This window comes from Anas acuta, chromosome 8, assembly GCF_963932015.1.
Source record: "Anas acuta chromosome 8, bAnaAcu1.1, whole genome shotgun sequence".
Taxonomy (NCBI): Eukaryota; Metazoa; Chordata; class Aves; order Anseriformes; family Anatidae; genus Anas; species Anas acuta.
Window position 1 is genome coordinate 9975077 of NC_088986.1, and position 13204 is coordinate 9988280.

Sequence of the window (13204 nt, forward strand, 5' to 3'; positions counted from 1 at the left end):
GGGACGCGTTGTCAGTGCACCCACACAAGGGTGATTTGTCCTGGCCAGCCTGGGGGACGACAGGAGGGAAAGAGGAGCACAACTTTTCCTCCCCCCACTCCCTTTCCCTGCTGCTCACCCCTTCAGACGCATCCCCAGCCACTTTTAGGAGAAGCTTCACAGGCAGTCCTCATGGCTCAAGCCAGGAAGCAGCAAAAACCACAGCAAGATTTCCTCCCGCCTGCTGGAGGCCCCATGCTGGGTGTTTAATAAATGGCTTCCCTTGCTGCTCGTCACTTCTCGGCCTTTTTTGACAAATGTACCTGTCCCTGAGCCAGGAGCAGGCTGTGCTGTGCCCCCTCCACCACCCAGCCCTCCAAGCACAACAGGCAGAGCAGAACCCCTGCCCCAGCCCTGAGGATGCAGAAATTCATGCCCAGCACTAAAGCACTGCAGAATCTGGGGTCTGAGTTGTGGCCACAGCTCTGCTCTGATCCCAGCCAGGATGAACGTGACCAAATGCAGCGGTTTGCCCACAGCAAGCCAGAAGGGATGCAGGGAACACAACCTCCAGCACAAACAGCCCTGGGAAAGGCTTCAGGGCAGGGGAAGCACCACCAAGCGCTTGCCCCCTGCTCCCTGTGAACAGAGGCGTTGTGGCAGAGCAGAAGGGCACAGGCGCAGGTTGAGCACTGGCTGCAGGGGCCAGACAAGCTCTTATCGCACCTCCCCAACACCCCCAGGGCCAGGGGAGGTGCCACAGCAGCAGGCCAGGCTTTGCCCAGGAGCTGCAAGCCCAACAGGGGCTGGGGGGAGATCTGCACCCCCAGGGCAGTGAGGAGCAGAGGGGGGAGCTTTTAAGGGGAAGGGCAGGACAAGGACCATTTGCTTACAATCTTTATTGAAGTCATACAAAAGTTGCCAAAAAGTGAAAAAATACACTATATACAAAACCATTTTCCTTGTAAGGAGAGGAGTGTCCGAGGTTAAAGAATTATCATACTGTGCTTTCAACTGTAGCCCCTGATTCTGCTTGTGGCCTCTTCTCTGCCTGAAAGAAAAGAAGTATTGGATTTAAGAAACAGAACAAAACACTGCATTACAGCATCAATGCATGCAGCATTCACTGTTTTTGTGGTTTGAAAACAAAACTAGGCATGCTTTGCTGGTCTTCAGAGTCCAGAACTACAACAGCAGCCCGACAAGCCCCAGAGCCCCAGCACACACGTTCCTGTCCCTCCCGTCAGCTGCGCAGCCTGTTATCTGCCCAGCTCACTTGGTGTCAGACACCACAGCACAACGTGCAGCCCGGCAGCTTGGAACACTCCCCCTCGTGCAGGAAACCCTGTGAAGACCAGCAGGCAATAAAACCAGCCACGCACAAAACCACTCCTTAACAGAACGGGAAACAAAACAAAACAAAACACAAGGCACCATGTCCTGACTCTACTGCCCACCTCCTCTTCCATTTTTTCTGGAACCTCCTTTCCACTGGGGGCAGCAGCAGCACCACCACCATTGACAGCCGGTTCTGGTTTAGATTTCTTAGCTTCATTGTCTCCCTGGTGAGTCTCCTCCTCTGGTTTCCTCTGAGGACAAAATTGTTTAGTCTTCACTATGGACAAATGTAAGTGTTTTTAGAAAGTTAGCATCCAGATGTCATTGCACATTATCTACTCAACCTCCACTTGCCAGATTCAAAAGCCAGATTCAAAAAAAATACTTAAGTATTAGGATTTAAATGAAGCTCTGAAGCTTTAGCACAAAGGTCTCAATCACAAAGTATAACCAGGAGGATATTATTTAATTACTAGTATCTATAATGCTGAATTATCCTGAGTTAGGGTTTGGCAGGGGAACATGTTAACGCTGTGATTGTAAAAATCATTCCACGTAATTCCAGGCTAACATAACTGACAAGGCTGTGCCACACCACCATACAATATAAAGAACAATATCCCATGTGGGATAATTTTAGCAATATCAGAAATTGTTCTGGGGGGAAAAAGAAACAAAAACTACGCATTGAACACTAGGTTCTTTTAAAATATTTTATTTTCTCATTAAGAGGCAATTTAGCACAGCTATACAATTGGACTGGCTTTGGTATTTTGCAAGTCCAATTCTCCATTTCCACTTGGAAAGAAGGGAATCCAATTCAGCCTGGTTAATTGCCTTTAATTTTCAAGACCTACACGCTGCCCTGTTCTTCTTGCAGGCTCTCAGCAGAACAGGGCACTTGCTTAGAGAACTCCTCCACAAGCCACACAATTCAGCTCTGGTTAAACCAGTGTGGGTAAGGCAGAGAGCTGAACCATCACCAACTATTCTCCTGGAGGCTGGATGGTTCCCAGACTGATTAGCTCCCAGTGGAAAGGAGTTTCACACACCATCTCTTATTACTTTTAGAGTGTTTTTCTTTTTCCAGGTGTTATAGAACTAAGTTGAGAAAAAGCCTTAAGCTAAGAAATCCAACTAGAGGTTAAGCCAGGGGTACTTTAACCACCTGTTTGTTCAACTCGTCATTTCTGAACTCACCTTTTTCCTGACCAGGTGAGAGATGTCTGTAACACACTGAGATGCTCCATCTGCTGCTTTTCTAACTGGAATCTATTACAAAACAATGACACATCACTAACAGCAAACAGCAATCTTTAGAGCAGTCACGAATTCTCAGCATCCATCTTTGCTCGACTTACTGTGGAAACCGAACCACTGTCTTCACTTTGTGCAAAGCCAGACGTAGTTCCAACCTTAAGAAAAGCAGAAGATAACAGCTAAGCAGCACATTCTGCCATCTCTTCCCACAAGGCCAATGCACTAGTTTAGTTGCAGAAAACCTAACTCCGTGTCTTAACTTTATATTCTGCTTCTACACTTACATACAGGATAGAAGAAAGGTTCACGTAGCGATGTAACACTCATTTAAGTCTCACATTTGACTATCATTTTTAGCCTTTAGGTATTTAATTACTCGAGAAGCCTACCAAAGTCCAGTTCAGTTTGGAGCAATTCATTTCAGCGTTTTTCCTATTAATCTTTTCAGATGTCATCTGTCTTAATTCCCTTCTTGATCTGAACTTTTCCCATCACTGGTTTACTTCAAATCTCACTGAAAGGATGTTTGCTTGAAAGGCAACAGCAGGATGTACTCACCAGAGTCGCTTTCAGTGCCAGCTCAGCTACTCTTGCACTCTTTTGAGACTCCTTTGAATCCTCTATCTTTTCTTTGATTTCAGGGAGAAGTCCTTTTAATTCTTCGATCTCCTTCTCATCTTCAGGGGACCCACTTTCTGACTTCTTTATTCGTTCAGTAAGCATTGCTAGAACGACATAGTTATTAGGGCAAAAACCCCTCCACACCAAGTCCCTGTTCGGTTATCAATTCCCAGAGGCAAGTGCCCACCAGCAGGTGCTGTTTGGCTGTTCAGACGTTAGGCTGGGCTGTTACCAAACGTTCGAATGACAAGGTAATAAGCAGACGTAATTGCTGGCAGGGAAATTAACAAAGTCAGTTCTGATTTGGGAAAGCTCTCTGTTGGGCTAGGCAATTTCGGACATCCACTCACCCATTCTCTTGTCGATGACTTCTACGGATTTGCCAAACTGCAGCACTGCCTCGTCGAACTGGCTGTTGTAGTGGTAGGCCAGGGCCAGCTGGTAGTGGCTTTCGGCAAGCAGGCGGTCGTGAGCCTCCAGGTACTTCTGCTGCAGGGCCAGACAGGCCTGGAACTCCTCTATAGCCTGCACATAGTTTTCTATAGGAGCAAGCCATACGGTCTTTACAAACAAGACGCATTTATCTAAGCACCATCCACACCCTTATTCAGTTACTACGTATTTTATTCCACTTCTTTAAGTCCAAGAAGAGAAGTAGCAGGGAATGTAAGTTGAGCTCAGTGACAGGCTGCTCTCCTATGAGCAGGTGACAGCGCTCACAGTCCAACACTGCCTTCCCCTCAGAAAAAGATCGAGTCCATTTCCTCGAGGTGCTTTGTCTGTTTACAATACCACAATAAACTAAACAGGCAAGCTAAAACCTGCCACACTAATCCTGCTGTTTTACCTATCAGTTGAATATAACCAGGCAGAACTGCAGCTGAGCTGGAGGTGAGTGGTCCCCTGCCACCTTCCAGTCCAGCACCCCACTGACACAAAACACAACCCTCACTGTAACCCTTGTCCAGAATCCTGTCACATTATTTCCAATGATGACACATTTTATTTAACAAGATCAAATACAAAACAAACATGTTTTCAAGTGAAGGGCAGACAGACATGTTAGAAGGCACAAACCTGCGCCTTGCTACCTGTTTTCCTGGTGCATCAGGGTCTTTCCCAGCTGCACCACACCATTTTAGGAAGTCTAAAATCATCAGCCATTTATTCGCAGTCTTTACGTTCCAGAAGTGGCTTGGCACGTGACACTTCCCTCTGAGCTCAGTGACTGAGTACTTCCATAAGGAAAGAGTCTTTCCCAATTTCTGAAGCTAACCAAGCCCTGCCTATGAAACAGCCTCGTGCTCTGCTCTAACACCAGCTCTTACTCAACTCTTCCTCCTGCTCTTCTGGAATAGCACGGAATACCTGTTTAAGGAACTCACTTGTTCATCCATTGATTAAAAAGGCTTCTCGTGAGGCTGTACTATTATAATTAGAAAAAACATGTGCCTCTTCGTCTTATCAGACTGCAGTCACCTCTACTCATTCTGAAGTACGAAATAGGAAGTGACAAAATGAAACCCAGCACTTGATAGGTAAGAATTAGCACTGCTTACCAGATTCAATGCTGACTTCTCCTAGCTTTAGATGAGCCTGAGCTGCATGGAGCTGAGCTTCTTTTGTTTCTTTTCTAAATCAAGAAAAAAAAACATTTCCATGAGAACACCTAAATACCTAGCATTATGCTTACACCGCCTCCCAACTCCCTCCCACTCTCTCACAGACAACCAAATTGCAGATTCAGTTTTTACCTCTTGTAGATGACTTTTGCTAACTCCAGCATGTCCCAGGCTAGCTCAAGATTTCCAATTTCTTCCTCCTCACTTTCCTGTAAAGACTAGAAACGCACATTTACACTGTTAGTTGATACAGCATTTCCCCTCCGCTTCCCCAGAAATAAGAGGGCATCAAGCACCAATATTATCCTGAGAGTAAGACTGAGGTTTAAGTTGCTATTAAGATGAGCTAATCACTATAGGAGTTGATGTTCCTTTTTTTTTTCTCAAATGCTTTTGAGCTCCATTACAGTAGTCTGAGGCAGAGATACTCTGTTTAAGACAGGTGCCTATCATGCTTCACACCATTCAGATAGGGCTCAGATTTCTTCAACATGAAATGCTCCATCAAGCTAACTCCTCAGATTTACGCAGCACAACACTTCCCACTGAATTTCCCATCTTAATCATGACTTATTGGACTGGGTGCACTCGATGCGTACAGTGAGACAACAGCAGAACAAACCAACACAGAATTGTTTCGAGTAAGTAGCTTCAGTGACAAACTAAAGCAGCCCTCCCTGCTGAAGCCCGCCCCTGCACTTACCAGGCTGCATCACTGGTCTATAGACTGCAAGAATTTGTTTCAGCGTTAGCTAAATAAGCACAAGTTCATAGAAAAAAAAATGAACAAGATCCTGCAATACAGACTATGCGTAACGATGCCCTTTCCTTCAGCAATGCTGGTTTCTAAACAGAAGTGATTTCCTGCACAGGACTAAATGAAACACAAGTGAGCTTTTACAAACTTAAAGGGACATTTAGACAGATATCACTCCTTCAAGAGTACGAATATCAGAGCTCAGCAGCCTCACCTTGTCTTCCACTGTCAATTCATTCTCCTTATCATCTTCAGCTTTGTCATTTTCTTTATCTTCTTCCTCAGATTCTTCTGTTTCTAGAAGGAAAGTAGACAAATGAGAACGCTTGCTGTTACGATGCTTCCTTCACATGGAGCCAGGCAGAATATTTTATCCTTCCAGGGAGAGGTTAGAAGTGGGACGCGAGAAGGGCACGGGTGACACTAGATTCCCAGCAGCAGCCATCTTGCTGAATTGTGAGCGCTGTAGGCTAAGGTAGTTGAAGGCAACCTTAGTCCTTGCTTTAAGTTTAACTTCACACTAGAATGGAAACTCACCTAGAATTCATTTCTCACCAATTGTGAACCCCCCCTGAAGCCGTGGGATCCTGAGCAGCCCCGGAGGCACTGGTCAGTTGCTGGACTTCATGCTACAAATAACAAGCGCTTCCAGCAAGATAGCTGCCAAGCTGCGTACAGATGAGACCATTTCTGAATTCTCATTCCTCATTTCAGTCCTTTCACAGGACAAGAAAGGGCGGGTCACTCTTCTCTGGGTTTGCATTTCAGTCACTGTGGCCAGACACCTTTCTAGGCACTGCTTCCCTTCTCGGCATTCAGCACGAGCCCTCTCAGCACACGGAACTGTTCGGTCTGAATACTCCTCAGCAAGGCCGAGCTGCTGACAAGCCAAGCTGCAATGATCAGTTTATTGATTAACTTGGCCCACAGAAGGCAGTGGCCTTCTAAGACCACGCATGTCCCACTTTGGCAAAGCGCACACATTTCTGCCAGGCAACTTAACGTAATCCTGACAACAGCCATAATGCAGCAGGGAAGCAGAATGGCAGAAAAAAAGCTAGGTAGCTGGAAGACTGCACTAGATGCAATAAGCCTTCAGGTCCCAGGGCAAATTAAGTTTAGGTTCACCAGCCAAATTGTCACTTTTAATTACTACCAGAAAGACTCTAATGGAAAGTCCCTTCCCTACCCTCTGAAAAGTAAATTTACCATCTTGTTTTGCATTCAGCTGTTCTTATCTTCCTGCTCCACTGTTTTTAAAATAAAATACGGTTATAACCAGAGGCAACGTGTGCTTCAAGTTATTTGGAGGTTAGTGCAGTAAACCCAGACGCATGCAAGTGAACATCCATTCAGTATTCTCCACCAGCCCAGCCATCACTTACAGATCTCACAGGGCTGTAAGTTTGCTTTAAGGCAAGATTTGCTTTGCAGTTAGTTAAGCGTTAGTCTAGAGAAAACCGAGACTATTCACTGTTCCTTGAAACTTTACCGAAACCAGTTACTTGGATATAAAGTCCCCAGGAGCCCCTTTACAGTGCCTTTTCCTTATTCTAAGGCAAACAGAAAATTCTGAATGGAACACTTTACCCGGTGTTAGCCAAATCCATCAAGTCAGCCACCCACAAGTACTTTTCTCCTCACTGTTACCTTCTCCCTCTTCCATCTGGTCATCTTTCTCTTCTTTCTCTACCTTAGCACCTTCACCCTCTTCCATCAGGTCATCTTTCTTTTCCTCTTTCTCTACCTTAGCTGCTACTTCAGCCTTTTCTTCCACGTCATTAGATGGTTCCTTGCCCTCTGTGGGCACCAGGTCCTTTGAGGACTCTGTCTCTTTAGGTTCAGCTGGTTTCTCTTCTGTAGCTGTCTCTGCTGGCTCTTTCTCCACCTTCTTCTGCTCAGCTGCCTCTGCCTGCCCTTCTGCAGCTTCTTTCTGCTCCACAGTGACGGCTGCCTGCCCTTCTGCTGTCACTTCTTGTGACAACGCCTTCTCTTCCACAGCTGCCTCTGCCTGCCCTTCTATAGCCTCTCCCTTTTTGACGGCTGCCTCTTTTTCTGTTGCTTCTGTCATCTGCTCTCCTGCCTCTCCCTTCTCTTCCACAGGTGCTTCTGTAGACTTAGCCTCTTCCACTGCTGCCTTTGGCTCCTTGTCCGACACTTCTGTCGTTCTGTCTTTCTCCTCCGTTGCCTCTGCTACCTCTTCATGCGTTGTGTTCTGCTCTTTTTCCACTGCTTTCTCTTCCACAGCTGCCTCCTCTTTTGTAGTTGTCTTTTCCACAGCCATCTGCTGCCTTTGTTCTTCTGAAGTTAATTCTTTTTCCGCAGAAGCCTCTGTCTTCTCTTTAGTCTCTTCTACCTTTATGTCCATGTCAGTCGCTTCTTCCCTTGGCTTTTCTTCCGTTCCATCTTCCATTTCCACATCCTCTGTTTTGACTTCCTTCTCAGCTAGTACTGGAGCTCCTTCCGTAGACTTCTTGGCCTCTTCTTTTTCCCCCATGGCGTTATATACCTGTTCTCTCAACTCCTCCCTTGCTTCTTCTACATGATTGAGGAAGCATAAACATTTCTCCGAGTTTAGTGACAGACATTAACGGGCACTGACAACACCACCCTCAGACCCTCAGCCAGCGTGTTGGTTTGTCATCAAGTTAAATGACGCTCCTAAAAACTTCCTTTTCACAACACAAGCTATTAGGATGCAACCAACAAAGTCGGACTAAGCAAACCCCTTCCCCTTCCCCAGACTGCATTATTGCAAGCGGCCGCTCAAGCAGTGTGCAGTTTTGCGCGCTAGCGTTTTTAGTCACAGCTAAGCAAGAGATGCCAGTGCTTTAAGAGTCTGGATCGACAGAATCCCTGCATTACCTCCAGCTGCAGGTAGGAAAACACAGTTACCATCCTTGGAGTTCATTTACAGACTGAGCTGTCCTGCTACAGACACTGTACTGCCACAAGGTTACAAAGCAGTTCAAGTTGACTGTGAAGCTCAAGGAAGCCTGAGCGCAGTGCTTCAGGACACAGACATCTGGTGACCCTTCCCACACGCTTATGCAGTCAGTTCCTCGTAGAGGTTTGGGAGGTTTTGTTCAATCTTTAAGCAAGATTAGAAGAACAAAAGTCCATTCTGGCTGCTAGGAGTTTTAACAGAATGCTTCTGACTACCTGGGATGCCAATACTCAGCACGTGGACCATTTAGACAAGAAAATGCAGCTCGGTACCTCCACGGCACAACCGACAGCTTTACATACCATCAGCAGCCGGTAAGGCGGAATCATCTTCAGCTTTCTCTCCTTCCTCTTCAACCTGCACCCCTTCTAAGGCATTTCCCAATACACCGTTTTCCATTCTAAAGGGAATAAGAGGTTGTTATCCCTTGGCTCCTGTAATTACTCCTCTTTAACTGTGGAAGCTACAACACCACGGCCCGTTACACCCAGCATAACTCTGCACATGAGGCTCTAGCACAACCCTGCCTATACGAGGACGAACCTTTTACCCCAGCCAGACTCCTGCTCTGGATGCCTGACACGCTGCATGCTTCCGTGACAGTAACAGGTGCTTAGAAGATAAGCCTACTAACATCATAAATAACATTTCCCTCCAGAGAAGTATGGATATTTGTCAAATGGTTCCTAAAACAACGCAGCTACTACAAAGCATTGCTTAAATAACAGCGAACAAGCCACAGCACATAGTACCTATACTACTTTGAAATGTTTTTCTGCCAGAAGCTTTATTTCTGATACCATTTTTCACTCTCAAAATTGAGTTTTACAGCCTCTTAAGACAGTCACTCCTATTTCTTCGGGAAAGATGCACACCCATTACTGTTCAGCTATAAACCACCTGAAGGAAACGTACCGTACATTTAAGGACAGGCACCGTACGTGAGCAACTGGTAGCATACCTTGCCAACTCCAGGAGAGATTTTCCATAATAAAAAAAAGCTTCTGCACACTCATCCGCTGTCTCACCATATTTTTTACCCCTACAAAAGTAATGAAGCATTATTTGCCTCTGCTGGTTTTTGGAGGTTTTGATACTGAACTTTAAAGCTAAGAATTCCTGGACAAGAAGAATCAGTTTCCTAAGCTCATCTTCCATTTTTGAACATTGGATGGATGCCCCTCTCACTTATTTAGAGCTGTATCTCAGAAGCATCCAGCAAAGCAAGTTAATCTAAAAACGCAAGACTTATCACCCTCGGGGACTGATCAAGACTAGCAAAGAACAGGCAAGTTACACGACTCCTTTATTTTCACATTAACAGGCTACGTCAGAACTATGTAAGGCAAAATAAAATATCAAATCCTTTTTCCTTCCTAGAGAACCGCATAATCAATTATTATCATTATAAAAGCTGTCCCAGTTACACGGCAACTACAGTATTGTCCTACACCTAAGCACTCTCCTCAGTTGTGTTATAAATATAGCAACATACATAATGTAAAAACCTATATCTTGTATGAACCACGTCAGTGTAGTCAACCTGAAAGCCAGCCCTTACAAAAACACACAAAACATTTTACTACTTACAGCAAGCTTGCAGCTTCCTGGAACGCATTAACAGCAGCTGGAATATTTCCCATTACCAAGTGTTTCTGTCCTAAACCCAATAGTTTCTTGGATTCTCCATCCACATCCATACTAGGAGAAAATCAGATGCAGGACTGTTAGTTTCCATAGTAATGAGAAAAGTACACGTCGGATTCGTACCCAGCTCTCAAGACCTAGGCAGCTCAGTTTAAGTGAGCTGCAGACATTAACGTGACTGGCAGCACCGTAATTTTATTTTGAAGTCTGGATCACCTTCTGGTTTTGATGCTTAAGGACAAATAGGTTAATTCTAACAAATGCTGGAAGAAGTGGCTGTCAGAATGAGGCATGGCAAAGGAGGCTCAATACCAGGGGGCTGCACAGCAGTGTAACAGTGCTGCACAGGGCTTTGCCGGCTGCAAGAAGAGAAGAATAAGTGCAGGTTATGGCTTCTGACGATGCACCTGAGGAGATGGATGGATGCAAACCTTGGTTTTGGCTCAGCACCCCTCAAGCAGGGTGCTGCAGAGGGCACATCCCCACCCGTACCTCAGGGCAGGACGTGAGGAGATGCCCACGGGGGCAGCAGGACAAGGACAGCCACACACCCACCACCTCCCTCTCAAGGTGCCAGCAGCATCCTTGGCCCCACTCACCCGTCTGCTTTGTCGGCGGAGGTGGAGGGGGCGGCCAGTTCCTCTTCCATCCTGCAAGGGACAGGAGGAGCGGGGCTGAGGTGTGAGGCCGGGGGCCATAGCAGTGCCCAGCCACCGCCGCCAGCCCTCAGCGTTTTGGGGAGAGCGACAAGGTGTGGGGGTTAGTTATCGATTTATTTACGTGTGTTAAGGCAGAGAGCGAGGGTTATTTATTTGTGTGTGTTATTTATTTAGGTAAGAGAATGAGGGTTATTTATTTACGTGTGTTAGGTCAGAGACTGAGGGTTATTTGCATGCGTTAAGTCGAAGATTGAGGGTTATTGACTGATGTATTTATACGCATGAAGTCGAAGACTGAGCGTTATTTCCTCATTTATATGCATTAAGTCCCAGACTGAGGGTTGTTTACATATTTACGTGTGTTAAGTAAACGGCTGAGGGCTGTTTACCCATTTATTTGTGCTAAACCAAAGACCGAGAGTTGTTTATTTGCGTTAAACCCAAGCCTGGGGGCTGCTCACTCCTTTATTTGCGCTAAGCCATGCTGTGAGCGCTGTGTATTTGTTTATTGCCGCCAGAGCAGGGCCGGTGCCCGGCCCCTCACAGACAATGGCCCCTTCCCGCCTCACGGCCGCCCCGCCCCCGCCCTTGGCGCCAAACCCCGCCGGCGGCTCCTCACGGGCTGCCGGCCCCGCGCCACGTGACCGCTCCACCCCCCCCCCCCCCCCCCCCCCCCCGCTTCCCCGACCCTCTCCGGGCAGGCTCGGCGGCGTCGGCTGCCCCCAACAAAGATGGCCGCGGCCGCGCGCGGGTCACGTGGTGCCTCGGCGCGAGCCGAGCGGGCCCAGCTGGCCGCGGCGGAGCGGGCCGGCACGTACCACCGCCCGCGGGGGGGGGGGGGGGGCACACAGGGGGAGGTGAGGGGGCACCGAGCCCAGCCAGCACCCCCCAAGCCACACGCTCACCCCCCCCCTCGCCTCAAGGAAGCCCGCCCGCCGCCCCCAGCCCCCCCGTTGCTCTGTGAGGCGCACGGGAAGCGGCCCCCCTCACCCCCGCCGCCCCCCCCCCTCCTCCCGGCGCACCGCACGCGCGCAGCGGGCCCGGGGCCGGCCCTACCTAGTCGGGGAGGCCGACGCGGGCTCGACGCAAGGGGTGGCGGCGACGGCCGAGGATTGCATAGAAGCTGCTGGAGACAGGGGCGGCGGCGGCAGAGTGCAGACCCCTACCCCTCCGGCCGCCTATATACCCCCCAGGACACGCCCCGGCCCGCCTCGCGGCGCGCGCACGCAGCCTCCGGACTACAGCTCCCAGCATGCCGCGCGCCCACCCTCCGCCCGGCACTCAGGGCGCCGGCGCGCGGGGCTCGATGGGAAATGTAGTCCCGAGAGGCGGCTGCCGCCGCTGCGCCGCGCTGCCCGCTGGGAAGTGTAGTGCGGAGCGAGGCGGGGAGGAGCGAAAGGAACGGGGTTCCGGCTGCCGCGGGGCGTGCTGGGAATTGTAGTCCGGGCCGCGGGGCGGACATCTTGCGAGTGGAATTACCTCAGGAATAAAATTACCTCAGGGACAGCACAGCGGGGACTGTGCTCCCCTCAGGGCGAAAATGGCCCGTCGGGTAGAGGCCTGACCCTGCTGTAACGGCTTTCTGTGTTGTGGAGAAGCCAGCAGGGTTAGGAAACGAGACACAGAAACTTTTCACATTTCACATAAAGATCACAGCAAGCAATAAACAAACTTGTTCCATCTGGCTGCACAGCATAAGGCCCAGGAGAGAAAACACTTGCAGAGACATTACACTTGAGATGGATACACAGTTGTAACACAGACCTAGATTAAAAGAGGTTATCCAAACTAAAACGATCTCCTTCTTTCGTTTTTGAGATATCCGAATACAGAGGATTATTCTTCTGCTTGTTAGCGCTATGGGAAATGTAACAAATAATTGCTCTTTATTTCACTTACGGTCAGTTAAGCTTTCTTTGTCCAGCAGCAAAACAGAAGTCATGCCTGCGACCATCTCCGAGTGGCAGCAGATCTGAAAGAATCCCTTTGTTTTAACTCTGAGAGCCCTTTACAAACCCTTCCTTGCTGCCATGCCTGCACCAAGGCAGGCGAGCATCCACCCTATTTTACAGGTAGAGAAACCCAAAACAAAGTATTAAATAACGCTGCTAAGGCCACAGATGGTATCGCTGTTGGAGCACCGGTATGTATTAAGACTTCATGCTCTTGGTACTCTGACTGTGTGACAATTCATTAAAGGACTGAAACAAAATAAAACATTGCTGGTGGCAGAGCTCTAGCCCCGCACAATAGTGTATCAGCACTCTGTAAATTAGTCCTGCCACAGAGTAACACAGAGACTTGGCCAGTAGGAAAGTTGAGGCACAGAAAACACAAATTCCTTGTCCAGCATTACCAGCAGCGGGAGGGGAAG

The 13204-nt window shown here is 48.2% G+C and overlaps 1 protein-coding gene across 2 annotated transcripts; it reads right to left on the reverse strand.

Annotated features, from left to right (window-relative positions):
- Positions 1 to 863: 863 nt before the first annotated feature.
- On the reverse strand, positions 864 to 12046 carry NASP (nuclear autoantigenic sperm protein). 2 transcript variants are annotated; one of them, XM_068689967.1, is made up of 15 exons: positions 11887 to 12045; positions 10771 to 10821; positions 10115 to 10225; positions 9486 to 9566; positions 8827 to 8924; positions 7228 to 8115; positions 5792 to 5874; positions 4953 to 5038; positions 4758 to 4831; positions 3549 to 3737; positions 3136 to 3302; positions 2679 to 2732; positions 2518 to 2589; positions 1437 to 1568; positions 864 to 1030 (listed from the first exon to the last, which is right to left on the reverse strand). In XM_068689967.1, the coding sequence occupies exons 1-15, from the start codon at positions 11946 to 11948 to the stop codon at positions 977 to 979; spliced, it is 2202 nt and encodes a 733-aa protein (XP_068546068.1). In that variant the 5' UTR covers positions 11949 to 12045; the 3' UTR covers positions 864 to 976. The 2 variants fall into 2 exon arrangements, with proteins under 2 accessions (XP_068546068.1, XP_068546069.1); XM_068689968.1 differs by lacking the exon at positions 1437 to 1568 and having other exon boundaries at positions 11887 to 12046.
- Positions 12047 to 13204: the final 1158 nt, after the last annotated feature.